A 26,866-nucleotide genomic window follows, 5' to 3' on the forward strand; every position below is an offset into this window, starting at 1 on the left:
GGGGGGGGAGTGGCTGTGGAGGCCGGGCCGGAGGGAACTTACTTTTCAAGGATGACAAACCACTCGTCCCGCCAAAAAGTGACCGCGTGGCAGAGCTGCCGGAGCCACCCGGGGGTGGGACCAACATCACCAGATAGGTCCCACATGTATATATGGGAGTCTTCCGTAGCATTTTGAGAGGCAGGCCGCAACTAGTATTTGCTGCTGAAAAAATGCAAGGGGTAAGAAGTTGTGAGAAACACAGAGAAAGGAACAGAATGAAATCTGAGATAAAAATCTGGACAGGTGGAAAAAAGAGAGTCGAGCTCAAAAGAGCATCCTGCAGGCACCTACAACGTGCAGAACAATCCTGCGCAACTTGGAGCTGACTGGATGTCTCCTGAGGACGCCACCCGGGACCCTTCAGCCAGCAGTGCCAACTGCAGTTCTCGGCATGCCAGCGCAACGAGCCAGGAGGACACCAAAGCAGGGCTAGTGAGGTGGGTCCCTTCCCAAAATGCTAGTCCACCAAATCCACGGCCCACACGGACCTTCCGAAAGCACCGGATTCTGCACCCTCAACAGAGACGTGGGTGCAGAAATGCCCCTGGCACGCTTTGCTTGATACAGTGAGAGAGGGCAGGGTGTAAGTACCGGACTCCGCACGCCAGAACGGCCAAGGGTGTAAAAGCAGTGCTCCTCACCTGCCTGGTCCTCTTTCAGCGTGTTGGAGATGGTGGAGCCAGTCAAGGCCGCCAGGGTGGCAGAGGGGGAGGCTCTGTACCTAGAGAGCCTGCTCAGAAGCATCTCGTTGATGCTTTTGGCCGAGTCCCCCTCTTTTCTCATTAATATAATGCGCTCCTGGAGGGGATTGGCTACGCAGATGCCGTTTTCCATCTAGACCAATGAACCAAAAGAAGGCAGAAGTTTAACCATTTGGAGGCAGGGGGAGCATGTGCCTCAGATCTTGCCTACTCCCAAAACACAAGCCAAAGGGGGAAGCATTAAGTTCTTATCATGGCACAGGCTGCTCTCCATGCCACCAGCTGTGTCCAGCTTTCAGCATAATGCACCATGAAGGATGTCAGCTTTCGACATTTAAAAAAATCACATCACAAATGAAAAATTAAAATGGCATTTCAGACAGAGATGCAGATCAGAAGTAATGGCACAACTGAGCAGCAATCCTTAGCAGACAATTTTAATGTCTGCAATAATAATTCAAATAAACGTTTGTAAGAATGGGAAAGTGTGTTGACCGTAGAAGAGGCAGAGCCAGAGGACTCTCCCCAGGCAGCGTGTGCTGCAGTGTCTGGGCCACGATGGAGCCACAGTGGAGTAGACCTTCACGAACTTTGCGCATGCCACAGTTATTGCCATTATGATCAATGAGTTTTATATTGTTCACCATCACATTAAATTAGTCGTATTAGCTCAGACTGGTGTACAGATATGTAAAGAAGCAATTCAACAGAAATCACAGCAACAGAAGTAAAAGCTATTGATGGGGCCCTAAAACAAAGTAATAAGGCAATTGACCAAGAGAATCAATAGCCAATGTCTGGATAGCCAAAAGTGTTTCTGCCTAGCGGCTGACGGAGGTGAGCATCAGGGCAATCCTCTATGGGGAGGCCTCTGATTCACAGCTGGAGCAGCACTCCTGAACAAGCCCTGTCCATTGTTAATGTCCACTTCACCAAAGCTGAAAGAGGTACATGAAGCTAAGTTTTGTCAGATGCTCTTAAAGAACTAGCAGGTTGATGTGGGGACTGGAGCCGATTCAAGTACTGGGGTCGTAAACCATCCAGAGCTTTGAAGATAAAGTACCAACACTAAATTTAAATTGGACTGAGAAGCAAACAGGTGTGAGATGGGCACATCAAGCTGTGCCAGTCAAAATTCTGGCCTTAGTGTTAATGGGTAACTGAAATTTCTGAACCATCTTCAACATAAAATGTGTTGCAGTGACCCAGCTGAGAGGTTACCAGAATCTGAACCGCAAATTATACTGGTTCAGAACTGGCAACAGCTATAAGGGATGGGAGGGAAAATATTTTGCAATTTGACACTACTCCATTTTAAGCGGCCAAAGGTAGGCATATGTGACCAACGTGAGCCCAGTTCTTTCTCTGGGGAAAGACACTCACTGTAAGCTCAAAGACATCCATGAAGACGGAGTGTCCCTTTGGTGTTTTCTCATTCAAGCTTGCAGGAGACCAGATCCAGTAAAAATAGGTCCCATCTGAAGAAAGATGCACCGTAGTCATAGTGCTGCCCACAGGAAAGTGATCTGCTGGCATTGGGAGAAGCTGACATACCTGTGGCACAACACAGAAGCAAAGGGGCAGGGGAGGAAAGAAAGGGTTTACTCTCTTAATGCATGAACACTGATTCTGGAAGTCACAAACAGACTGAGTGGTTTTGCACAAGGCTAGCTAACCCATTGGTCTAATTCTTGCAAATTACAATTGATGTTTATGCTTTGTATGACTGATAATAGCAACACACCTTCCTATGTTGCTCTTGAAAAAAGGAAGGAAGGAAGGAAGGAAGGAAGGAAGGAAGGAAGGAAGGAAGGAAGGAGGAAGGGAGAGCAGAAGAAGCAGAGCCTGCTCCAATCACACGGCTTGCTGAAATCATTACAAAACAGAAATGATTGAGATTTGCTAACTTGCCACTTAAGCACACTAAGAAGTTAAGAATGTACCCAAATGCATCCCTCAATAACGGCAGAAGCACAGTTCTCCCCACCCCTGCACTATATCACCCCATACGTTTCATGTTTGTTCCTAGAAAACAAGAAGGGACTTGCTCTGCATGCAGAAAGTCCCAGGTTTGGTCCCTTGCATCATTTATTCAGTTATTTTTAAAATGTTGGTATCCCACCCTTTACCGTGTCTCAGGGCAGTGACACTGGGAAAGACTCCTGTTTGAAAACCTGGAATGTTACTGCTCAGATACTGAGCTACATGGACCAAGGGGGGCGACTCATTATACGGCAGCTGCCCATGTCCCCAGAGCCACTGCCGGCCGGAGCAGTCAGCACTGAACCAGGTGGGCCAATGCTTCGCCTGGGTACAGGGTGGTTCCATGCACTGGAACAACTGCGTCTCCATCTGAAATGTTGAAAATTCCTAACATGTAGACCCTCCGTTAGATGGAATTGTTACTCCTGGTCTGAGACATGATGTGAGGACAGCAACCGATACGCCACGTGCCCCATCCCTTGAGTGCTGATGCAGCAAGTCTTAGGAGTGGAGGCGTGAGTCACAGGCAGAGCCAGCATGCAAGATGTGGCTGAATGTCTCAGTGCAGGATTCCTATCCTTCAAAGACAGAGAGCTACTGAGTCACCCTTGAAATATGCAGGGCAGAGGAATTTATTAATCTGTTTGGAATACTAATTATGATCCCAGCTACACTCGGAGGCAAAGGCAATTTCTAGGCGAGACACAATCGAGCTTTTACTGCCGCAGAAAGAAGCTCTGCAGAAAAAGACAAAGCACACACGAGCCTCCTCATCTCGTTTTCCAAAACGACACGCGGTTTCCAGAGGACAATTATATTAAATATTTATCAGATTGGAACATAACATCACTGAAAAGAGATGGATCTTCTTCAAACTGTACAGCAGGGCTGGGCCATCTCTGGCTCACCAGAGATGTGAGATTTGCCCTGCAATTCCCATCATGGCCAGAAGTGAGCAGTGAGTGGAGTTACAGCCCAAACCACTTGCAGGACCACAAGCCGCCCATCCCTGAAATGAAGGGCATGAAAAGTACTGATGCTTTTCTTGCTTTTACTTTACCTGAAGGGTATTCTGGTCAATGACCTGGAAAAGGGAGTGAGGTTTGTTATCAAACGAGACGGGCCTGTGGAGAAGCTTGCCGTTGCCAAAAGCAACCCAGCCTGATTCCAGCTCTTCGTTTCGGCAATACACAAAGCCTCTGAAGAGAAAAGAAGGAGACGCAGCTCAGTTTATTACATTTAGGCAGGGCATCTCAGCCTCTCTGAACTGCTTTGTAAGCCAACCATCTTCAAAGCGCACAGAATGAAATATGGAGGATTAATGGGGGCACAGGAAACACTTAAGACGTTCCAAGCAGCAGTAAACTGAGCTTCCATCTGCTTTGGCAACCTTCAATCAAATACAGTTTGGTCTGTGCGATGCTGAAAATCGGGAACCCCAGCTGAAATGGCAGAAGTGCAGTTGGCTGCTTCAAAGAGCGTGATGGGACCAAACTCGACTGGTGAGGTGACCATGTTTTAAGCATGTTTGTGTCCCATTCACATGTAACATGGGGATGAGGCAGCATCTCGTTCTTAAAAGCAGTATGGAAGGAAAACTTTGTGGCATGTTAGGATGGTTCACAGCTGCTTCAAATTAGGGGCAGAAAGGCGGGATACTATCTCTATTTAAATAAATAAATTTATTGAGAAAGCACCTCTTCCTGTTGCCCCCTAAGAACCGATGATCAAGGAGAAGCGTAAGTGTGGAAATACAGATCTTTCTGGATTTTTTTTCCAAAACAGATGGAAAGGATAAAGATTTGTATCACTATCTTCCCCACAGATTTGTGGTGGTTACACTTGAATTGAAACTAGCTCAGAACCTGATATTCCAAGAAACCAGAAATGGAGAGCCCCAAAATTGAAAACACATGAACAGTGTGACTTAGCACGGGCTGCAAATTGTCATTCTGCTGTGTCTGTGACCTTGCGAGCCTAAGTCTAAGTACTCTGCAGAGCTCATCAGAAGAGACATACAATTTTTAAGCACATGTTTTCAGGATGGACCACGAACCCTGAAGAGAACTCAGGCTGCCCTGGAGCACAAACTCGACTGATTCACAAGTTTGTTCCAGTCCTCTGGTCTCAGAGAGACTCCAATTATTTTAGACATAACTCTCAAAATCATTTGCTACCCTATATTTAAAAGCCAGTTACCACAACTGACATATAAATGAACGGGGCATTTGATGGAGTGTGGCTTACCGTAAGGTTCCGTGCAGCCCAGAGCCTAATTTGCTTATTCCCCTGCCGACAGAGTTTGTTGTATAAAGATAGAGCCCGTCGGCTGCAAGGCAGCGTCCCACGTCAGCATCTGTAAGAGGAAGCAGGAGTTCGGAGAGCTTCTCCAAAGCCATAGCGGTTGCGGAAAGGGCACAGCACCTCTCCCTCTGCAGCATCATTCACAGACATGGAAGCCACTCCAATACTCTGGCCAGAAGCTGCCTGGACGATGCGCAGGACTTCGGCCCGATGGCTGATTGCTGTTGGACCAACGTGGCCACAGGAGGCGCACGTACTTCTGTTCCTGCAAGCGGGCCAGTCCCCCCACTCCTCCATGGAGCCTCCTGAAGCCTGACGACAGCAGCAGGTAAAGATGGTCTGCTGCAGTGAATGCCCTCTCGTGCCCAAGGAATTGTATCTTTCATGGCAGTTAAGCCTTCCGGCCACCTCCACGAAGCCCCTGTGGAGACTTGGTCATGGTTTTTAATCTCTTTGGTAACACATGGCCTCGGAGATTTTAAAAGTGAGGCTACTTTAACAACAAAGAAAGAAATGCCATTTAAAATCACTCACCTTTATTTTCTGAGCTTGAGCCAGGGTTGGCATCAGGTGCTGGCAACATGTCCTCAAAACCCCAAGACACCAGGTGTTTGCCCCCAAGCAAACAAGAGGGCGATCCAGGTCCCCCTTCCAAAAGCAGCAACCTTTACAGAGCAGACAGCATGTAAAATATTGGGGGGGGGGGTGGAAATAAAATCTGCTTTGACAAAGAAGCAATTAGCGACAAAAGGGGCAATGGTGCAGCTTAAAATATTTGATGGAGGATGACCTCTCTACGAACAACAACATGTACTTGAGGATGACGGCCAGCGTCGCACGCAAAACTGAACTTGGCTCCTCTGACCATCCACTGTGAGTTATCTTGGCTAACATGGGATCGCTCAGCCGCATCAGCACTGTTGCGTGCACGCTCGCCGAGATCACCATTTGCTCTTTAGCCACACGCGGCGCGACTGTCATCAAAACCTTCCTTCCTACCTGTGTAATACATCAGCCACAGGCAGGGACCCCAAATCTGTTTGCTTCTGTAGGAGATGCACTGTGTGGACAAATGTTTTCAGTGATCCCCTAAGGAAAAAGACAAAACACAAGGCAGCAGTCACCGCTTGGAAACTCGCAAGGCACTACCTGAGAGCAGCAGGAACAATTAAGCAGTCAATGGGCAAACAAATTCTTAATAGTCCAAAGCCTCAAAGCATAAAGGAGTCTTCCTGAACAACAACTTACTTTGCAAACACGAGTCTGCATCAATGGCATTTCTATTCTCTGGGGTATTTCAATTTCTATCTCATTTTATGGAGCTTCAGGCAGCGCCTACTATCACCTGATAACTGTATTATATGCTAGAGATCTCTCTGCATGAACCTCGATTATCCAAAGCCCCTCGGCACAGTGACAATTTCCTGAAACTGGACATGGGGGCATTTGCCAGTGTTTCTGATGCCAGTATTCTTGGGAATGGATAGTGCCAATCCCAAAGAATGGGATCACAGATCTTGTCTATACCTGTTTCCTCTCTGTGACTGTTCCTTCACTATCCAGAGCTACTGTTCCAACTCACTAGGATGTGAAAGGAACTGTCAAAGTAGTATCGCTCGTGTGGCTAACGGGGCGGACTGAAAATCTAAGAAATAAATAATAAGTCCACAACATAATACATGTGTGCCACCGAGATCCTGAAGCTCGGTCCATCACTGGCACAAACTGGATACGCAACTCAAAAGCAACTACTTGGCGCAGACTGTACAAACATGGTTGTAAAAAAGCACACAGCTGAAGTGGAACTGAGCAGATTTGTGAGAGTGAAGATACGACGACTGTTTGATGCGATACTATTTTTATAGCCCTTCACCACACTGCTAACAAGCTGACGACAGACAGACAAAAACTTAAGGCAGGACCTATCCAAGATAACAAAGCTGCAGAGAACATAATTTGAAGAAGCTGGCTGGCCTTACATCTGAAGCAAATATCAAGAAGTGGCTTCCCATACATTCCAAGTGGCAGTACTCAAAGCTACTAGAATATGTGCATTGGTTCTGTAGCTTACTGTTCTTCAATAGGCTGCTGTTCCTGTTTAGTAAGTGCCCATCATATACGCATAAGGGAATGTAGTTAAAGTAGAATGGGAAGATGAAAAATATGGAAAAATCATCCTACTTTTCCCACACGTCAAAGGATTATTTTTTCTTAGACTAGTACTAAGATAAAGAACATAATTACCATCTAACTACCCCACTCCCACAAATGGTGAAAAGTCGGTCCACTTTTGCAGAATTGCTCATATCAATTGTAAGGTCGGTTTTAGATATACAGCCAGCCATCTTTGAACAAGCAGATTCCAATACAGTATCTAGAAAAAATGCCAGGATGTTTGGTATTGCTTTTTATATTTAAAAATCCATATCATATATAACAATGCATGTGCCATCATGTCAAGGAACCCATTTGCAATCACATTGCATTTTAAAAGAAACGTTTCACACAAACATTTTATTAGTCTACCTAATTTTCGTGCGTCCTTTTTAGTTCTGACAGTTCAAAACTGGGAATTATGAATATTTCACAATACTTTAAACTGGTTGGTAAACTCTGGGAGACGGTCATGAAGCTCATCTATCTACAGCTCTGGGCTGAAAAAAAAACCTCTTGTTTTAGTATCTAAAGGACAGTGATTGCGCTGCCCTTCAAGAAACAGAAATGAACATCGTATTTATGGCACAGGTGACTTTCCCATCACCAACCACCTCAGAAAATTATATTGGCACACCACGCACAGACATTGACCCGCTGAATGCAAAAAAGTCTTCCTCAGAGAAAAGCTAAGTGGCACAAAAATGGGCACCATCCACCTCGACTAGACCAGATGGATCAGGAAAATGGACAGGAAAGAGAGAGTGACAAACAGACAGACTTGGACAAAATGCTGTGAAACTCGAGCCCCCCAGAAGATGTTGTGTTATTTTCTCAAATATTCAAGCTTCATCTCATGAGCCACTCTTTAATAGCCCAACTCACATTACAGATAAGAATTTCTAATAACTAATGAACAAGATAACAAGGGCCCAAAGCAGGATACGAAATAGCTGCTTCAGCTTCAGAACAAAGTTCACAACAGGCGGCAGAGTTTGCCCGAGGCAATAACCCGGAAAGTGTAAAGCCCAGGTTGCTGCAAACGAGCGGCCTGCGGGTGAGCGAGTCCTCCTTGCTGCCGCTGCTGCTGCTGCGAGTGCTGGTCACTAATCAACCAAGGGTCCCTTTGGCTTGATCGCTGCCTCAGGAACTCTCCCCGGCTCAGATGTGCCTCAGCAATAAATAGTAAGGGAACCTTTGGTTAAAAGCTAATCCCAGGTCATCTGGCTCTCTGATCGGAATGACTGAGGCATCCAGGAGCAGGTACGAGCCTCAAGAGCTGCCTGCCACGGCCCGCCATGCCCTGCTCCAGGTCCACACGCTCGCTTCCATCCATGGCTGCTACAGTTTAAACAGAGGCAGGAGAAAAGGCAGCACTGGGTAGAAAAGCCAACTACCTGGGCCAGGGCACAAACTAACTCTGCAAGAGGACACCTGAGTATTGCCTGTTAAACACAAATATATAGAATAGCCGAACAATGAGCTCATCCTCAGCCTCGGCTCCCCCCTCCTCGCCTACCTTGCACAAGCCAAGGCAACAAGAGCGGCGGCAGCATTTTCTTTTTGCTTGTGTGGAATCTGTTGGCCTGAGGCAGATGTTTCCTCCAGCCACGAGCAGAGCAAGGACTCGATACCGTTAAGACAGTCCACTGGCTCCTTAGTCAAGCTCAAGGGCTGGCAGTCACGAAGGCAAGTCAAGAGCACCTCTGCAGTTATGTTACATAGAGATGGATCTGTTCTACTTTGGGACTCAATGAGGGGAAAGACCAGGAGCAGCCCCATCCGTGACGTAAACGGCGCTTGCTCGGGTTGCTGCAAGAGGCCCTGCCGCTTGAGCAAGGCCAGCGCTTCCTCATCCCCAGAGCTTTCTCGTTCATGCTGTTCTTCCAAGGCAAGCTGGCGCTGGGCGTTCCAGAGTCCACGCAGAGCATTCAAGCGGTATTCCAGAAGGCGGGCATAAGCGTTGCTCTGATTTCCGCAAACGGAACGTAAGCGCTCAGACAGCTCTGTGGGATCCTTAGTCTCAAATGTTAAGATCTGAAGAAAGAAAAGGAGAACACTGAGATTATGAAGTAATGCACCAAGCTGCCTTCAGCGGATCGTTTTTACTCTTCTGTCACAACCCATAGATAAGTAAAACAGTGCAATATAAGATAAAGGAGTTCGGACGAGACACAAACCAGGCCATCTGATTTCAGAACTCAAGAGCTGCAGAACAAACAGACGTTCTCAGGTAACAGAACGTCCTTCTTTGTACTGCATGTGCTCAGAGACGAGATGCGCAGCCGTTCAGTTTTGCCTTGCACGTCAACGTTCCTTTTGTCCCTCCTTCGGAGAGCTGGCCTCCTCTCTGATCGTGATAAGCCTTCCTCCTCCTGAGAACAAGTGACACCACTTCAAAGAAGAGAAAAAGCTCTATGGCAAAGTACGACAGAGGAGCACAGTCAGCGATTCTTTCCTCCCTTAATTAGCAGGTATCTCCTTTTTCAGAAATTAAGCCATGGCTAAGCAGCCTTGCTGGAACAGCTCAGTCACACAGGCCCTCACCGCAAAGAGCAGAGATGCTGCAGAACATCCATCCCGAGGCCCGCTCCGCTAAGCCCCCAGACCCCGTCGCTCTGGCCTCTTCTCAAAAAGACCAGCGAGCCTCATTTCCTTCGGCTGACCAGCCACGACCCATGCGCCAATGCTGGCACTTAGTTCCTACCCGAGGGAAAGCATACGGGAGCCACTCGCCTTCTGACCCCACCAGAGTCATCGCTGTGTCTCAACTGCTAAACAGTTAAAAGCAAGGGCGGCACAAGAGAATTTTTCCAATATCGATGCCCCATCCCCCGTGCTTTCTGATCTCACACGCATAACGGCACTTTTATTAAGGATTTATTAGCAACTTGCACTGCACAAAGGCATCATTAGAGTCAAACCACCAGCTGGTTGGATCAAGTAGTTGGGATAATGTTACAGTTCTCCTTATCCTCAGTATCCAGTATTTCTGAATTTACAATATTGTCTTTGCTAAGAGCAGCTCTTCATGTTTTGTAGATGAAGTTACATGATATCCAATGCCAAGGTGTTTCTACTCCTGAACAATTCTGGTGGTATTTTGGACTCTTTTTAAATCATTTCCAAGGCAAAATTCAAAATACAGCAAATAGGATTATACAGAATGGATTTCAAGGATAATTAACCAAAGAAGCATCAGCTGTTAGAGGCCAGGCAACTGGCAGAAGTATTGATCTAGCCATGCCCAGAACACTCTGTTGCTTTTCAATTAGGGTTTTCAGCATTGTTCACTTGTAGTGGCTCCTCACAGCCAAGGGATTTTTTTCTGGGATGAGTGGCAGTACTGGCCACTTTTCTGCCCCAAAGTTTTGCCCCTGTGAAACCATTCAGTTGCATGAGGGAGCAGGTGGACTGGAACACTTCTTGTCCAGCCACAACCAGGGCCATCTGTCACCTCCAGACAGCCATTACTGCCTTCTGCAGTCCTCATGCTGGCTGCTTTCTGACATCTGAGCACAGGTATGGAAGGGCCCAGGAAATAAGGAAGGCAACATGCCTGAGGCAGAAATTCCAATTATGTCTACAGAAATCTTCTCTACTGCGTTCAAATGTATCATTTGCAAACATATATATTCTCCTCCCCCGGGTGAAAAACAACTATGCTGCACAAATAATCATTTGCTTTCCTATTGTTTATTCCATCATTTACCTTCGTGAAAAAAGCAGGGGTTACTTCTATGCTGGGGATTGTTAGGAAAGGAATTAAAAATAAAGCAGTCAGTATCATAATGCCTTTATTCATAATTGCAGAATGACCATGCTAGGAATACTGTATAAAGTTCTGCTCACCACATCAGAAAAACGGTATCATAGGGTAGGAGGAGGCACACCAAATGAGCAAGGAGCGCGGGCAACTTCTCCAGAAGGAAAGATGAGCACATTTGCGGCTTTAAAGCAACTGAAGAGGAAGGCAATCACAAATTACGAATGACATGCAATGCAGAAAGTAGACAGAGATGTTTTCATAATACTAGAAGCTAGAAGAGACAAGAGGAATCACTTCTTTGTGGAGTATCGATGGATATCGCTTCCACAAGACGTAGTGTGGTGACCAACTGGATGGCTTTCATAGGGGATTACACAGCTCCTTCGAGGATGAGGAGGGCAATGGCTACTAGCCATGGAAGCTGAATGCTGCATCAGTAACAGAGGCGGCTTACCTTCCAGCACAAACTGCTGTGGAACATAAACAGGAGAGTGGCATTTCCACAGGCACCCGAGTGACCAGTGTGGGGACAATGGACTAGCCAGACCTTCGCTCTGATGCAGGAGGGCTCCTGTGTTCCTAAATGTAGAACCGCTTCTTCAATGGAAAGATGTTCCAGAGCAGCTGGGATCCAAAGCACAGCCCTGGCCTTTGATTTGCGTAAGGCTTTTTGCACGCCTGAAATGGCACCTTGGCAGTGAGACAAAGTTACGCAGAGGCTGCAGCCTCAAAGACAGACCTCTTCCGAGCTGCCTGGGGCACACATGCTAATATCTACCTGCCCATGAAATGGCACCACGGATCCTGCATTGCCCTGCAATCACCTGATGAGGTCAGCTTGCGATGAGGCTGTCTCATAACAATGGCATTTCAGCCAAAGACCAAATCTGTGCTAGATCCAGCTACACCTGCTAGCTCTGCATGCACATCTATTTCAGGAGCAACGATCAGTCCGACACATTCTGGGAAAATGGCTGATCCTAAAGAAAAACTTTTCTGTAACATTTCCCCAGTGGTCAGGATGAAAGCAAAGCAATGGCTAAACTATTTTCCCATGTGGCCTGAGGAAGCAGAGAGAAAAAGAGCACTATATGTAAATGTATGTTTGGGGTAGCTGTCAAGACATGGCTGCACTTCAGAAAATTAGAGTACTTCAGTCTTTGCAGGAGACATAGCTGCAAAATTACTGTATTTCTATTTCAGTCGGCATTTTAATTACAGGCCGTGGGTAAACACCTTTACATTCTGGTTCAAAAGGTGTTCTAAGCAAGCACCAATTTTGCCCGCTCCAGAGGGAACAAAGCGGCCTTTGCGACCACTCTGCTATCACTGGGCCTGAGCAAAACGATTCCCCGGTGACAACAGCACAGCCCAATTAGTGGCATACATTGTGTGTAGCTTATGAAATGCTTTAGTCCAAAAGAGAAAAAGGAACGCTTCACTGACCCACTTTGCCATAGAAGAAAGGGGAGAGTGGGTAAGCGAGCGAGGCGCTTTGCAGGAATGGGATGGCAAAGTTATTTCTCTGCCCAGCTTAAATGTCCGAACCAAATTCACAAAGGTTTCTGCGTGCTTGTCCCTGTGCCTGTTACATCTTGCGCCTGGTACCACCACCACATTTTCAGTTTGGGAGCCTGGAGCTCAACCCTCCGTAACTGCCACCGACTCACTGAGAAGCCTCAGATCGGTCAATTTCTTTCACTGCTCTGTCCCTAAAACGTAGGACACAGAGATCCATCGACCAAAGCACCGTGAAACACTCTGCAGCCTCGTCAGCAGGATTTCCGCCACTGTCGGACACCATGCCGAACTCCGTCCTGCACCAGCGTGGCACAGCCACCGAGAGACCAGGCCGGCCATAAGCCCGTTTGGTCTCAGCGCCTTCCTGAATGATTTGTGCCACACCCTTGCGATCATAGCGGGGCTCTTCCAAAGCAGTTTACTTTGCCAAATACGTTGGCTTCCCCCTATGGATCTATTATTAGCCTCTTTATTTCAGACAGTACCAGGCAAAGCTAACAGAACCCCGATCGCTTCTCCCACGTACCTAGTGCTGCAGGTAGGGTGTTCGGGGGCCCTGGGATCACTAGGAAGTTCAGGACAAGGGACTATCGCTCCGTGGCGGAGTATATGCTTTGCATGCAGAAGTTCCCGGGTTCAGCGCTGGCATCGCAACCTCCCTCCAAAACCCGTGCCTGAAATTCCAGAGGTCCGATGCTGTTAGTCGGCGTTGACCATACTAAGCTAGGCGGACCAAGGGTCTGACTCGGTTTAAGGCAGGAGATTCTTGTCAAGGGCTCTTAAATGAGAAGATCAGTAATGAACGTGGTTTTCCTGCAGGGTTCACGCCTACTGACCATTGCCTATGGTAAGAATGAAGCTGATGTCCATGCGTGGCTCATGCAAGGCTCCATCACCCAGCTCACCCCCAGAACACTTGTCCTGATTCTGTGCAGCGCTCGCACATGGTCCCCTGGCAGAAAAATCACCGGCACAGAACGGTGCGGGCAATTCCCTTTCTCTGTCTTTCCTTCTACCGAAACCATGCTGATCTTTCCCGATAATCCCAAAGTATGGACATCCATTGCCCTGTGACACCTGTTGCCCGCTTGGTTTTTAATACAGAGCCAGTTTCTGGTTTCTGTCTCTGCAATGAGGACCACCCAGAATACATTTTTAAAGTGCCACAGTACAAAACATGGTGGAGCTCTCTATGGTAGCAAGTCATAAATCCAATATTATGAAGTCATCCTGGCAAACAATTCATTTGAAGCATTTACTAAGCAAATATATTCTTTTAAATATATATGTAAGATAATTTAAGACTGCTTACAATCTAACCTGGAAAGAAAGGGCAATGTACTAAGTGGTCTATTTTTAGCAAGGTGCTTAAGAAGCAAAAATCACAGGCCCCCAATAATGATAATGCACATCATTAGGTAGCTCAAAAAGCAAAGCAAAACAAAGCAAAGCAAACCCCTGGAGCATGTGAAAGGATACTCTCTGGTACAAGACATTCTTAATCAATCTCTGGCATCAAAGCCTCCCAAGTAGAAAATGTATTAATGTGAGGTAACAACTGTTCACAGAAGCAGAACTGGCCTTTCTCAAGAAATGTTTATCTAATTTCAGGAAGTTGTACCCAGATGTGTCCTGCCATCAGCAAAATGTACACAGCTGGTGATTCAAATGCCACCCTCAGACTTTCCCTGGTGCTCCCAAATCTGGTTCAGAGGGCTGCGGAAGCTTCTGGAATAGATGGGGATGTTCAGGGGGCAGGAGGGGAAGGGAACCCTCTGGTGCACAAGTTGGAGTCCACTCACATAACATGGGGCTGGATCCAGAGGTGCCATGTTTCCATTTCATTCAGTTAAAGGCTTGCAAATGAAAGCTCCTGCCTAAGATTTAAGCGATCATGGATACTGTTTGGGTGCCAGAAGAATCTCCGTGGAGCTCTGGCAAGTTCCCAGGCCAGCAGTGAGGAAGGAAACTCAGCTATGCTCATGCATTTGCACTCACCTACTCTGCACAAACTGGCCGCTGAATGGAGCACATGCTAAAAAGGACAATGACATGAATATAGAGGATGGAATTCTTTGGTGGAAAACAAAGGCGAGGATCCAAAGAGCTGTGCTGGACATGCCCAAGAGCTTATGCACACTGAGGGGGATATTTACTTTTTCATTCCAGAATGTCAAAAGCTGTTTTGAAACTCCCCTCCATTTTAAAAGTGCTTTGTCATGACATGGCAGGGCTTCTCTTCAAGAAAGACAAGCCCCAAGCCCCCCACCCCCACCCCGGGTCCCCAGAATAAGTTCCATGGTCAGTAATCCATATACCTGAAAGCACAATACTGATTATATTGCAGGTGAACAACACAATGGAAAGCTATTCTGTAGTGGATGGGCTGAACCTGTGATGGTCTGAAAGGTTGAGGCTGAATCCAGCTCTGCAGCTGGCCATCTCTTATGCCATCCTAAATCGCAGGACTGTTTTGAGGATAAAGCATGAATGGAGGAAAGCCAGTCGGCTACCTTGAACCAGAGGACAGGCAAGACAGTGCAATAATAAACACAATTTAAAGGAATGTTTTATATATACGATTATTTAAAATATTTTCTAAATCTTTAGAGTTGTTCTTCTAAATCCAGAGATTAGCTTCTGTTTAGTGAGATATCACCCTGAATCTCCCATCAACTTTTAAAAATCATCACATTATTTTCATCTTCAACGTTATTTCCAGTTTAATTGTCACTCCCTCGTTTGCCCATGTTCCTGGATCCTTCTGCATGGGCTGCTTAGTCACTGGACACCCATCAATTAGATCCTAATGAAATAATTGCTGGGTTGATGTGTTACCAGCCAAAGAGAGGGATGCAAATGAACCCAGCAAAAGAATAATCACTTCCCCTTCATACATCCTGCCTGACTGCCAAGGTGAATCACCAACAAGAGCTTCCAAAGAACGTTGCCGCCCTGGTCAGTGGCCAAAAGCTGATTTTAGGAACTCCCACGCTTGCAGGGGCCTGACCTCAGCATACTGCCAGACAGTTGCAGGTAAATATCCACAGCTGGTCTGGGCTGAGCTAAGCAAAACAAAGCATAAACCAGTTGGGGAGCCAGCCATCTCGCACATGTGCAAGGTTCTCACTCGATTCCTTGCTCAGGCCTCACATTTAGTTGCAACAATGCTTCTGGACAATAGTTTCTGGAACGTAAGAGTGCTGCCTATGATAAGGCCAACTGAAGATTCAATTTTGTTTGTTGCTAAGCATGAGAACTTCTGCTGTTAACTAATGCAAGTGCTAGTTTTGGTATCTGGAAGGGCCTAATTTTTTCATTTATTCTATGCTTCCCAAAGGATACATACCATTCTTGTTTCATGTCCCTCCCCACCCACTCCAATAAAAAAGTCCCATGGTTGGTTTTCTGTGTGGGAATTCATAGTTGCAAGAACAGATGCAGCAGGAGATCACCAGGGCTCTTCATATCACCTGAGCAGGACACCGAGATGGTGCCTTCCATCTATACACTGATAATGCTTAGAAGGTTTATCTGCAACAGACACCATTTTTGTCGTTGGAGTTAAATGCCTGAATTAGCAACACTAGCGCCACCCTCTTCCACCTCTGCCTTAGATTAAATGAATTTCTCAACTGCCAAAGTTACTGGGACACACCTATCAGGTGCATCTCATTAATCATGACCTGTCCAACATTTCCCGGTTCTTGACACAGGACATGCCAATGATGTGTTGGGGCAATCACACACGTGACTCCACAGAAAACTACATACAATGTGCAGTGAAGGAGTAGACCAAGAGTCCGACGGAGGTTACTTTAAGAAAACTTCATGTTTTGAAAGCTGCATGGCTTCTTGCCTGCTAAATTAGTAACTTTCTCAGTGATGATATATGCATTTGATAGCAGAATATGCAGATACAGTATGTATTAAAAAGTATAAATTCATGCTTTGGAACAAAATGGCTTCTTCAGTGCCAGGATATAGCATATATGGCAAACAATTGTGCATCCTAATCTGGAAGCCTTGCATATTCTGGTGCATATAAAAACTTTTGTGCATCTAAGTAGGCCAATTAATCTCAACAGAGGGACCAGATCTACACATAGAAAAGAATGTGGCCTTATCACCATACATCCTGATGTGAATAGGGCAGGCCTTGCGGCCTGGAGAGATCTGTATATGCAACAAAGATCTCACAACTGTGAAAAAACTGTGACAAAGTAACCACGAATTTAAATTGGTAATTCCTGCACTTTAGGTAGCACAACCATGATGACAACAGGCCCCAGGTTTGTGACGGTCTATTTTTGTCCAGACAAGGAAGTTTAGGTAGATAATCTGTGCCCACATAAACCAGCTATACATACATTCAAGTGATTATTCCTATTATTTTACATGGAAGAGAGATGTGACAGGCCTTAATGTTAGCATTCAACAAATTCATGTCTAATTATTAACATAGGTTAAATATTATAAAAGTAACATGTCTGGCAATTGCAGTCCTTATTTAATTAATCCAGGAAATCCTACCTATCCATTTCAATCCTGTGGCAAGTTCAGCATCAATTTTAGGGACACTTAGAGCAGGAGAACTAACAAATTGCCCTTTCAGCAATGGAATACAGAATGTCACATATATGCCCTGATCACAAGCACCAAGCATGTGAGTATTTGTGCCATTAAAGATCACCAAATTAATGGGTTCAGCTGCATTCCATAAGCAAACTATATTAATATCAAAAAAATGAACTCCGGACCATAAGACACATGAATCACTGCATTTTTCACTCCTCCAGAAACAGCAGTTGTTGGTCACAAAAGCCAGACTTGCGTCGCTGGTAGAATTCATTGTAATAGCAACTGGGCTGCAATGCTTAAACCATCTCCAAAAGTAAGAAGCAAACATGTCTGGCAATATTAGTTTTCCCCCATATTCAACTGAAGGACACAAGCAGGGAATTAACCTCGCTTTCACCTTCTTCCTGACAATAAAAGACAGCCTTTCTCCAAGCAGCCCTTGCTGAACCATCTCCGTTCGGTTCATGCCACCCAGCTTCTGACAAAGAACCTGTGTCACTGAGAGCCACACTGCCGGGGGAGAGGGCGGAGTGACAGAGGGAGGTGCGTGAGGAAGCGATGCAGCCTGTGGAAGAGATGCCAGCAGAAATGACTGACGGCAGCTCCCGCAAAGAGCACCTATCAACCAACACACAGGCCCGTACGGCTCTGTACAGTGCTCCATCTATAGCTCAACTGCCCACCTCTGGAAGAGAAGACGGGGAGGCTGAGGCAGAAGAGAGCCAAGCGGTTCCCCTTGGCTATTCGGCGAGCGTGATAAGACCACAGCATAGGTCCCAACACCTAACCACACCTCAGATGTCAAGGTAAAATCCAACTCATACAGTCACTAAACAACAAAGCAACAGTAATCATTAAGACCACTGTAAGATCAATTTTCAGAGGAGTCTTCTCTGAAAAAGGAAGGCAGGGAGCATTTTATCTTTCCTGGTTCAACAAAAAGGAAGCTCCATCCTATATCCTGCACCCCCTTCCCTGGTGCTGAATCACCTTTGCGCCATCATTTCAAGAAATTTGGGTATTGGCAGACCTGCCAGGGTGTGTATATGTACATGCCTTGAGCCTTTAATTTCTCCTAACATCTACTAGTCTCCCTCAGACCTTGTTATGATTCTGCTGGCGGAGGTATTCTTGGAGAAAATCAGGTGTTTCTCAGTCACTCTCACCCCCAAAACATCATCACCCTACACTGATTCTCAGCCTGACACTATACAGTTCGCCACACTCTTATCTAGTAACACAATTCCCTTAGGCCTAATAATCACAGCATGAAATAAATAATGTTTGACTGCCACTGTCCTACGTCTTCCAATTGCCCCACACACACACACACACACCTTCCTCAGTTTTTGCTCCTCAAATCTTTTACCTGAGGCACGCCACAGCCCAATGCAACCTCGCCAGGCTGCTCACTACCAGGTAACTATTGCCCTTCTTGTTCTGTATCTTCCTCATGTTTACCCTCCCTTAACCTTTGTAAACTTTCCCTTCATTATTTGTTCATTAGCACCTCCAACCCCCATTTTTGTTCCTCCAAATCCCCCTTTTTGACTTACCACCCCCTTTTATTTTTCCACCCCCAGTTCCTTGCATATAATAGAATTTCACCTTCATCCACTCTTTCAAGTGTCTCTCAGATATCTTCTCTTAAACTCTTGACACCTCATTTACAGACACTGCCCCTCCAATGTTAACAACTCTTTTCCAACACCTAAAACTTAATGCCCCCTTTTTATTTTCTCCCCTCTCTAAATTTGACACCCCACATCCTCTAACCCTACCATGCAGGGTTCTGCCATCCCACATTTTCTCCTCTCCCATTCCAATCCCTTGGCACAGGGTACCATGGGCTGGGGGATGGGAGGAGAGTAAAACATTCCAAAATCCTCCTTGGAGTTGGACCTTATCAAAAACACGATCATCAATATCGAGGAAGAGGGATGGGTTAAAATAAACAGAAGTCAAAATGGACTTCCTTATTTTGACCTCTTCCTTCTCCCTTCATTCAGCATCTTTTCTCCCCTGCACCCTTTCCACCTTGGCTTTATTGTTAAAGACTCACTCGGAGGTTTGGATGTTGATGAGGAAAGCCAGATCTCCCCTCTCCTCCCCTCCCCTTCCTCACCACATGTCCTATTATTAAAGGCTATTCGCGGAGCAGCGGGGTATAGGAGAGCAAAATGATGATGATGTTGTTATTGTTGATCATGGTGAAGGCCAAATCCCCCATCCGCTCCCAGTCTTATGGCTCAAGGCTGCATTTGCAGGGATGAGGATGCTGTCTAGCTTCCCCCCCACCCCACCCGGCCGCGTTAAATCCTTCGCTAGCAAAAGGTGAGGATGAGGATGATGGCGAAATATCCCTCCCTTCCTCCCTCCCCCGTCCGCCCGCCCGCCCACCCACCGTTATTGTCAAGGACTAACACACAGTGTTGATACTGATGGGGGAGCACGTTCAGGAAGGCCGGTTGCGCCCCTCATCTCTCCCTCCTTCCTCCTCCTCACCTCCAGCTCGGTGTCTCCGGGCTCGGCCACGCCGATGATCTCGCTGGGCAGCTCGGCCAGGTCCGTGACCCGAATCAGTCCGTCGTGCAGGAAGATGGTCTCCTCCTTCACCGACAGCCACTGCGCCGAGTCCGCCGCCGCGGCCGAGCCCGGAACGCCTGCCGGAGACCCCATCGGGGAGGACGAGGCGGGCTTGGCTTCGAGGAGGAGGGCGGCGGCGGCGGCGGCGTTGACAGCACCTGCCGAGGGGAGGGGACGGGAGGGGAGGGGAGGGGAGGGAAGGGGCCGGGATGCTGCCGCTGCCGCTGGGGCAGAGGGAGAGACGCAGGGCGCCGGGCGGCGGCGGTTCCCTCAGCCCCCCACCATGGCGGGGCGGGGCAGCGCCGAGCGAGGGAGGGAAACGGGGGCCGCGAGGGAGGCGCTCCCCTCCCCTCACACACACAGGTGACAGCGCGACGCCATGTTGGAGCGGCGGCGGCGGCGGCAGGAGGAAGGCGGGGGGCGAAGCGGAGAGGCGGGCCCGGCATGCACCGCGCGCGCCCGCGCGCCAGAACGGGCGGGAGGGAGAGGACGCCCCTGCCCGCCTTCGCTGCTCCGCTCGCGCCTCTTTCTCTGGCAGCAGAGCCGGCGAAGCTCGCGCGCCGGGCTGGCGACTGACTGACAGAGGCTCGCGGGCAGGGGGCGGGGAAGGGGCGGGGGGCGGGGAAAGGGCAGCTGGGGCGCCGATTGGCGGAGGGCCACCGGAGAGCCCGCCCACTTCGAGCCGGCGGCCCCGCCTCGCCTGGAGCGCCCGTCCTCCCCCGCTCAGGCTCAGCCTGGCCGGCCGCGCAGCCGCCTCGCCCGGGCCGTTGACTACAACTCCCATCGTCCCCAGCTAGCGGGGTGACGGGCGCCGGCGCCGGGAAGGTTCGTCCGCTCCCCTCAGAATCGGTATATAGCCTTCCTTCTCTCCCCTCGCACTCGCTCAGCATCACCGCCCCTGTGACCGTGAGCAGTAACGGGACCCCTTACTGTGCGTGGTGCATTAAAGGAAAAAACGCCCGCGTTGCTTGCTCCGCCGAGCGCTGCCCGCCGCCCCACAAGCGCCCTCCCCAAAAAGGCGCCCTCCAGATGTTTCAGACTACAACTCCCATCTTCGCCGCTGCTTGGCTAGGCTGGCCTAACCAAAACATCTGGACCGCGCCAGTTTGGGGAGGGATGGCCCCTCAGGACAAAACTCTACCTCACACCACATTTCAAAAAATAATATAACAGCATCAGTGTTGTTAAAGAGTGCGGGTGTTTGATACCCTTTTATATCTTTTATGCTGTTATAATATATAGCATATATTTATTATCATATTATAATAAAATATGATTTCCTATTTGCCCAGACATTTTAGAAGAAATGATATCCAGTCTGTTTTTATGATGGGCTGGCATTCTGTATTGCCTGGATGCTGTCTTCCATGACAGCCATTTGTTGTTTTTACTACTACAAGCCATATTTTAAATACAGAAGTAAACATAAAAAACAATGTTACCTGAGTGCCTGATGCCTTATATAGAATTTCATAAGCAAAAAATAGCTCCTTGCACCTTGAATGAATTACCCCCTCTGAACAAAGACAGACAAACCCAGGTAGGACCTTTAAATAAAGTGCGATATTTCTGCTCCCCACAAATGATTCTGCCCCCGCCTTTCCCAGTATAGTTTTTGCTGCAATGATGGTGATGGTAAAGAAATATAGATGACACTATCAATGCACGTGACAGCTGAATGGTTTCAAGGCAAATAAATAGAAAAAAATAGGTCCCTGCCTTCAAGGGGCTTAGAGTGGGAAGTACGTAACGTCCCACCTCCACTCCCCACAAAATTAGGGTTGTTTTGGGCTTGGCCACCTCAATTCCAAGCCCTCACTTGGTGGTCACCTTCAAGACTGCAATTCCAGTAGGGGGCTCTTGTGCTCCCTCCATTGGTCCCCCATTTCTCGGAGTCAGTTCCCCATCGCCAGACCCCTTGAGGTCTTCTCCGTTACCCTCCTCCACTTCTGCTCCACCACCCCTCCTTAATATGGTTTTGCTGAGTGAACCTTTTTCCAGTCCTGAGTTAGCGTGCAATCCAAGACATGCTTAGACGGGAAAAATATCCTGTGCGGGCCAGCAGGATCCAGAGAGCTGTGCCCTGAACCCACCAAGGTTGGTCTTGCTTGTAAATTTTTAAGGTTGCACTAAGAGGCTGTTTCCCATTGTACAGATTTTATGTTGGGCACCTTGTGGCCTTATCAGAAGAAGGCATCATCTTGTGAAGCTCAGCTCTTGGCTTGGGTACTAGTCCATCACCACCACCAGCTGGGGCTGAGCAGGATGTGTGAAGGGAGCTGCAGCCCTTTGCACGGGGTGCCCACTGCATATTCAGAGATGAGCAATGCTTTCTGCTGGACAAAGCTCACAAAGACCAAAGCAACTGCAGCTAAATGCAGTGTGGGTTTCACCATTTCTGTCCTTAGGCAGAGCAGTGTCCTTCTCTGTCCTCTTTTGTTGACATTCAGACTGTCAGACAGGATATTTTCCTTGGCCGGGCTCTCGTTTTGGCCTTCACTTCAGTGGCATTTTAATTTTACCTGTTGGTCCAGATGTTGCTGCCAATAATTGAAAATCCAATAGGATAAGGTAACAAGGGACTCCAACAACGGAGTCCCTTCCCTTCCCTTCCCGTCAGGAGACTGATTATGTGAGGGAGGTTTCAGCGAGGGACCCCACCAAATCTGGTTTGCAACGTGAGGAACAAGATTGAACAGAAAAGATATAAAATATATATTGAATTATTGAACAGAAAAGATATAAAAAGGGTATTCGTGACCCAGTGAAGGGCACAGAGATAAAAGTGACAGTGAAGGAGTTATTTATTACCACTTATTTCTTAAAAGGAAATGATTTATGGATTTTTCTTCTTTTTCTCATGAAACTGCATGGCTACCTTAGCTTTCTTTAAAACAGCTCTTTCATTTCAATTTGGTTTTACAAAGCTTGATAACATCTTTAGACATATCAAATATTTAATAACTGTACTGATAATTTGTTTTAATATTTGTATAATCTTGCACTGGCTGAACATGTGGGGAGCTGCAGGCCTTTTTTCTGCCTAATCGTGCATGGGCTTGCACCTTAGATGTTACAACTGATGGGTCTCTACCACTTTTGGATTAGTGGGCACATTTGAAATTGAGAGTGTAATGGTCACTCTCACAAAATGGCTGCTCTAGGGTGAACTTGTCCATCCATAAAAGAACAGCCATGGGGGGGTGGGGGCCTGGTCACAAGACATTTCCCAGAAGGCAAACAGTGAACCTGAAAGAAAAAACACTGCCCAAGAACCGGGCAACAAGGCAGTAGAAAGGACTGAGCTCAGAACATAAAGCCAAATAAAGATGTTGGGTAGCACTTTGCTTCAAGCCCTCTTTTCATTATTGCCTGGTTACATCCCCTAAAATGCCACAAGGAGACCTTTGTCCCAGAAATCTACCCGAAACAGACACGCAGAGGGTTTGGATCCTAAATACATGCTTGAAATTGCATTGTCATCAGTAATATTTTCTGATTAAACAGAACTGGGCCCAGTCACAATCAAGGCCCCGCCCTGCAGAAGAATTAGTAGTCCTCATCAGGTTTGATTACATCTTACAGGATATTGCCTTCTTGCCAAAGGCGTGTCAAACAAAGGGTGATGTAGCCATCAAAAAGGTGGACTCGGATTCTTGGGAAACACCGGCTTAGGGAAGTCCAACCAGTGCCTTGTCACCAACACAAGTGTCGATGGAGAAAGACAAAACTTCAGACAACTTAAACCTGCCACAAGTGGGCAAAACTGGATCATCGGCCATGGCTGGCGGAAGTGGGCCGAGCGCCAGAGGACGGCGCTTTTGCCATGCGAGGTCAGCACAGCATGTAGTGGTTAGTGCTGGACCAGGCTTGGGAAACCCAGGGTCTCATCCCCACTTGGGCCATGAAGTTCACTGGCGAGTGAATTGTGTGTCTTGAATTCTGTCAAAACGTCTTGCAACCTTAGAGATCCACAGCTCTTCTGGATGGACAACGGTAGCAAGAACTTTACAGCACTCGTTCTTCAAATCAGCCCTTTCCCGTCTGTGTACCGGAGTTTGGGGGGCTTTTTTTTACAGCTTCCGTATTTTCTGGCTTCTGTTTTCATCTTGCCAAAGCTCATGATAGCCTAGATGGAGATGCCTTAAGGTATGTTTCCCCCCCATGCCTCGTTTCTTGTATGGGTTGCTTTTTCTGAGGAGGGGAATATTTTATTGACCTATCATGTTTTATATGAATCATTTTGTAACCCCTGTCCCTGGGATTTTGGGGTGGGGGCATAATGTGGGCTGCAAAACAGAAACCCAAAGGTTAAAAACCGCCATCCAGTAGCATTAATCATTTACAAAGATGTCCTTCCCAAACCTGGTGCACTCCAGACAGGCTGCAGGTATCTGGAAGGTAGCCCGGGCCCGGATTCCTCAGACTACAACACCAAGCATTCAGAAAGCGTCACCAGCCTTTCATGTGACACACCTGCCACATCATACAATTAACACACACCACGTTTGGCACAGACACTCCTTTGCAACTTACACGGGCCACTTCCTGCCTTGAAAAAGTGTTCCTGAGCACTGACATTCCTGCAGGAGGAAAAGTTGCTGCACAGGTTTTGACAGCTGGATGCTGGCGTTAACCGTCTAGGTGCAGAGTTGATTGGCCACTCTTAGAATTCCCCACTCACTGGAGCGGCTCTGGGGTACGCGGGACCCGGGATGCCGCCTTGCACCAGCATAATGGTCATCGTTGGACTGGGGCTCTTAAACATCCAAGTTCCGGTCTTCATTCGGCCAGGAAGCTGAGTGACTTCCGGCCAGTCTCAGCCCCACTGTCCCCACAAGGTTCTTGTCGAGATGGGAGAGGAGGAGGATCATGAAAGCTGCCTTGGATTCCTTGCAGGAATCCGAGTGGAGCATAAATATAAAAATAAATACCAGCTGCCCCGGTATGCCTACCTCATGCAAGCTCAGGAAGGGGCCGTTCCTGCCACTTGGCATCGCAAATGTCAGGGACTGAACCCGAGGCTTTTTTGCACGGAAAGCGTCTCTGTGGGTGAGCAGGCAGCTCTATGTTTCATGAATCCTTTAAAACTAGATGTAGGGCACCCCACTGCCCATGAAGAGTTGTGGGGGGCATGTACTACATTGCCAATTAAGACAGCCAGTCAATGATTAAAATCCACCAACAGCTACCAATTAAAGCCCTAGAGATCTTTTCTAAAAAAAACATACAACTGGTTTCAGATTCAGAGTTATAAATGCTGCATTATTTCCCCCACCCACCCAAGGACTGCTATAGAAAAGAGGAATCCTCACTCTTACCAAATCTATGGATGATGATTTTGGCACCTTTATTTATCCTATTCCTATACATAAGTAAACCAACATATCTTGATTTGTATCCCCTAATGTGTATTGGTTTACCCAAATATACAAACGGTAAATAAAGATTCCAGAGTCATCACGTTTGCCCTAATTTTTTCCAGCAATATAAACATTCTAGGCTAAGATAACTAATGTCATGCGAATGTAGTAATTAAAGATCTTGCAATTAAAAGATGTCACCATCACCATGTCTGCTGATGACAAAGAAGCCTCCGAACAAAGGGCCCAAGTTCCTCACATGTTGGCAAACAATAACAAGACCAACAGGGCTCCAAGACAGCAGTACCAGCCTGTTTCGCATTGTTTGTTATCAACAGAAGATGGTCCCGGAATCTTCACAGTGACTCAACAGTAACATGTTTGGACTGATGTCAAATATAGTGACTGTCCAGCAAGGCAGGGAAGAATGTATTTTCAGCTAGACGGAATAATTTCCCCCACAAATCCATCCTTTTGGGCTGTAGCATGACAGAAATCTGTACCTATTTGCAAAAGAGGCTCCTTATTTAGCAGCTTTGCATTGGCAAGGAGGGAGCACCAAATGCTCATCTCGAAGGGGTGGACTATGGACAGAAAAACTGCGCAGGTGAACTGTGAGACAGAATGGGGCAAACCTGGAGGGTACGGAAACGCTGCCGCAGCACCACAGCCGCTACTGAAAAACACTTGCCGAGCACAGGGGCTGCCACAAAACTGGGATGGTGCAAACTACCTGTTCCAGTGAGCTGGAAGGCAGTGTGGAACTCGGCCGTGCCAGCGGCTTCAGTGCAGCATAACGGTTAAGGGGCCTGAGAAGAGAAGACGCTTGCCCTGTTTGGAGGCCATCTTCACTCCTGCTGAATGGACACATTATGGAAGGGACCACCCTGTGCACTTACATGATGTGGCAGCTCAATGTATTCCACCCTACGGGGAATCCAGGCGTGCCCCTATTCCTGTAACGGTCAGCTCCTCGTTGCCACAAGAATGGAGGAAAACATCAACACGGAAGCCTCATGGAAAATACCCAAGGAAGAGGAGAGAATCGTGGAACAATCCCATCAGGGTGGCCCTCTGAGCCTGCCAGATGTTCTGCACTCCAGATCCCATCAGTCCCAGTTACTTTGGCCGAAGCTCAGGGCTTATGGGAGTGATAGCTCCCAGCATCTGGAGGGCCCAAAGCCATGTGCTGCTGCGTTTCACATTTCTTCAGATGCCCATTTGAGGACCTGCAAGTGCACACATTCCTGGCCAATGCTCTCGTGTGATTCAGAACAAGCGCTGCAGCCTCTTAATGCAGGCTAGTTTTTGCCCTCTGGACGTGTTCCTGAGAGAGAGCTACTAAGACTGGATCTGAGGAGTTCTAGTGACTTGCTCGATGCAACCATCCAGGGACCCCAAACGCGTTCTGACTGCTCTGCCGAGTGACGAGGAAGCCAGGCTCAACTCTATTTACAACTCAGGGTGCAACGCTCCCCATGCTGAGAGAGTAACAACTTTGCAGCTTCCATCTCCAGCCACTTCTCTAGACCAGGACATGCTCCTGTGTCCTCCAGATGACAACAGCATGGCCAATGGCCAGGGATAATGGGATCTGTGATGCAGAACATCCTGCGGCACAGGATGTCATCTCTGGTCAAGAAAACATGCAAACCAGCACAGACACCCTGTCAAAGTGGGACAAGTCTAACTTTTGCTAGAGAACTACCCCCACTTTGGCCACGTTTAAGCTTTAGGACCAAACCGAAAAGCACAGAAAAGGATATGCAGCATCTAAACGACCCTAATACAAAATGGACTGTGTCCAAGTGATGTTTAAGCCCTTCTCCAAGATCACACAAACCTGGATCAGGGTCTAAATA

At 47.5% G+C, this 26,866-nt stretch overlaps 1 protein-coding gene across 10 annotated transcripts in view; it reads right to left on the minus strand.

Moving 5' to 3' along the window:
- The window catches only part of HECTD4 (HECT domain E3 ubiquitin protein ligase 4), a 74,789-nt gene extending 55,050 nt beyond the window's left edge, over positions 1-19,739 (minus strand). For 6 of the 10 annotated variants that reach the window (XM_044440650.1, XM_044440651.1, XM_044440656.1 and 3 more), the window contains exons 1-9: positions 19,561-19,739; positions 8,704-9,221; positions 6,030-6,119; positions 5,565-5,695; positions 4,974-5,082; positions 3,787-3,925; positions 2,127-2,297; positions 684-876; positions 43-204 (exon numbers count right to left, since the gene is read on the minus strand). In XM_044440650.1, coding sequence (XP_044296585.1) covers positions 43-204; positions 684-876; positions 2,127-2,297; positions 3,787-3,925; positions 4,974-5,082; positions 5,565-5,695; positions 6,030-6,119; positions 8,704-9,221; positions 19,561-19,734 — 1,687 coding nt within the window. In that variant the 5' untranslated portion in view covers positions 19,735-19,739. Of the gene's footprint in view, positions 1-42; positions 205-683; positions 877-2,126; positions 2,298-3,786; positions 3,926-4,973; positions 5,083-5,564; positions 5,696-6,029; positions 6,120-8,703; positions 9,222-19,560 lie in introns of those variants that run through there. The other 4 variants (XM_044440654.1, XM_044440653.1, XM_044440648.1 and 1 more) reach the window with 2 other exon arrangements.
- Positions 19,740-26,866: the final 7,127 nt, after the last annotated feature.

This window comes from Varanus komodoensis, unplaced genomic scaffold, assembly GCF_004798865.1.
Source record: "Varanus komodoensis strain SLA01 unplaced genomic scaffold, ASM479886v1 scaffold38, whole genome shotgun sequence".
NCBI classification, from domain to species: domain Eukaryota; kingdom Metazoa; phylum Chordata; class Lepidosauria; order Squamata; family Varanidae; genus Varanus; species Varanus komodoensis.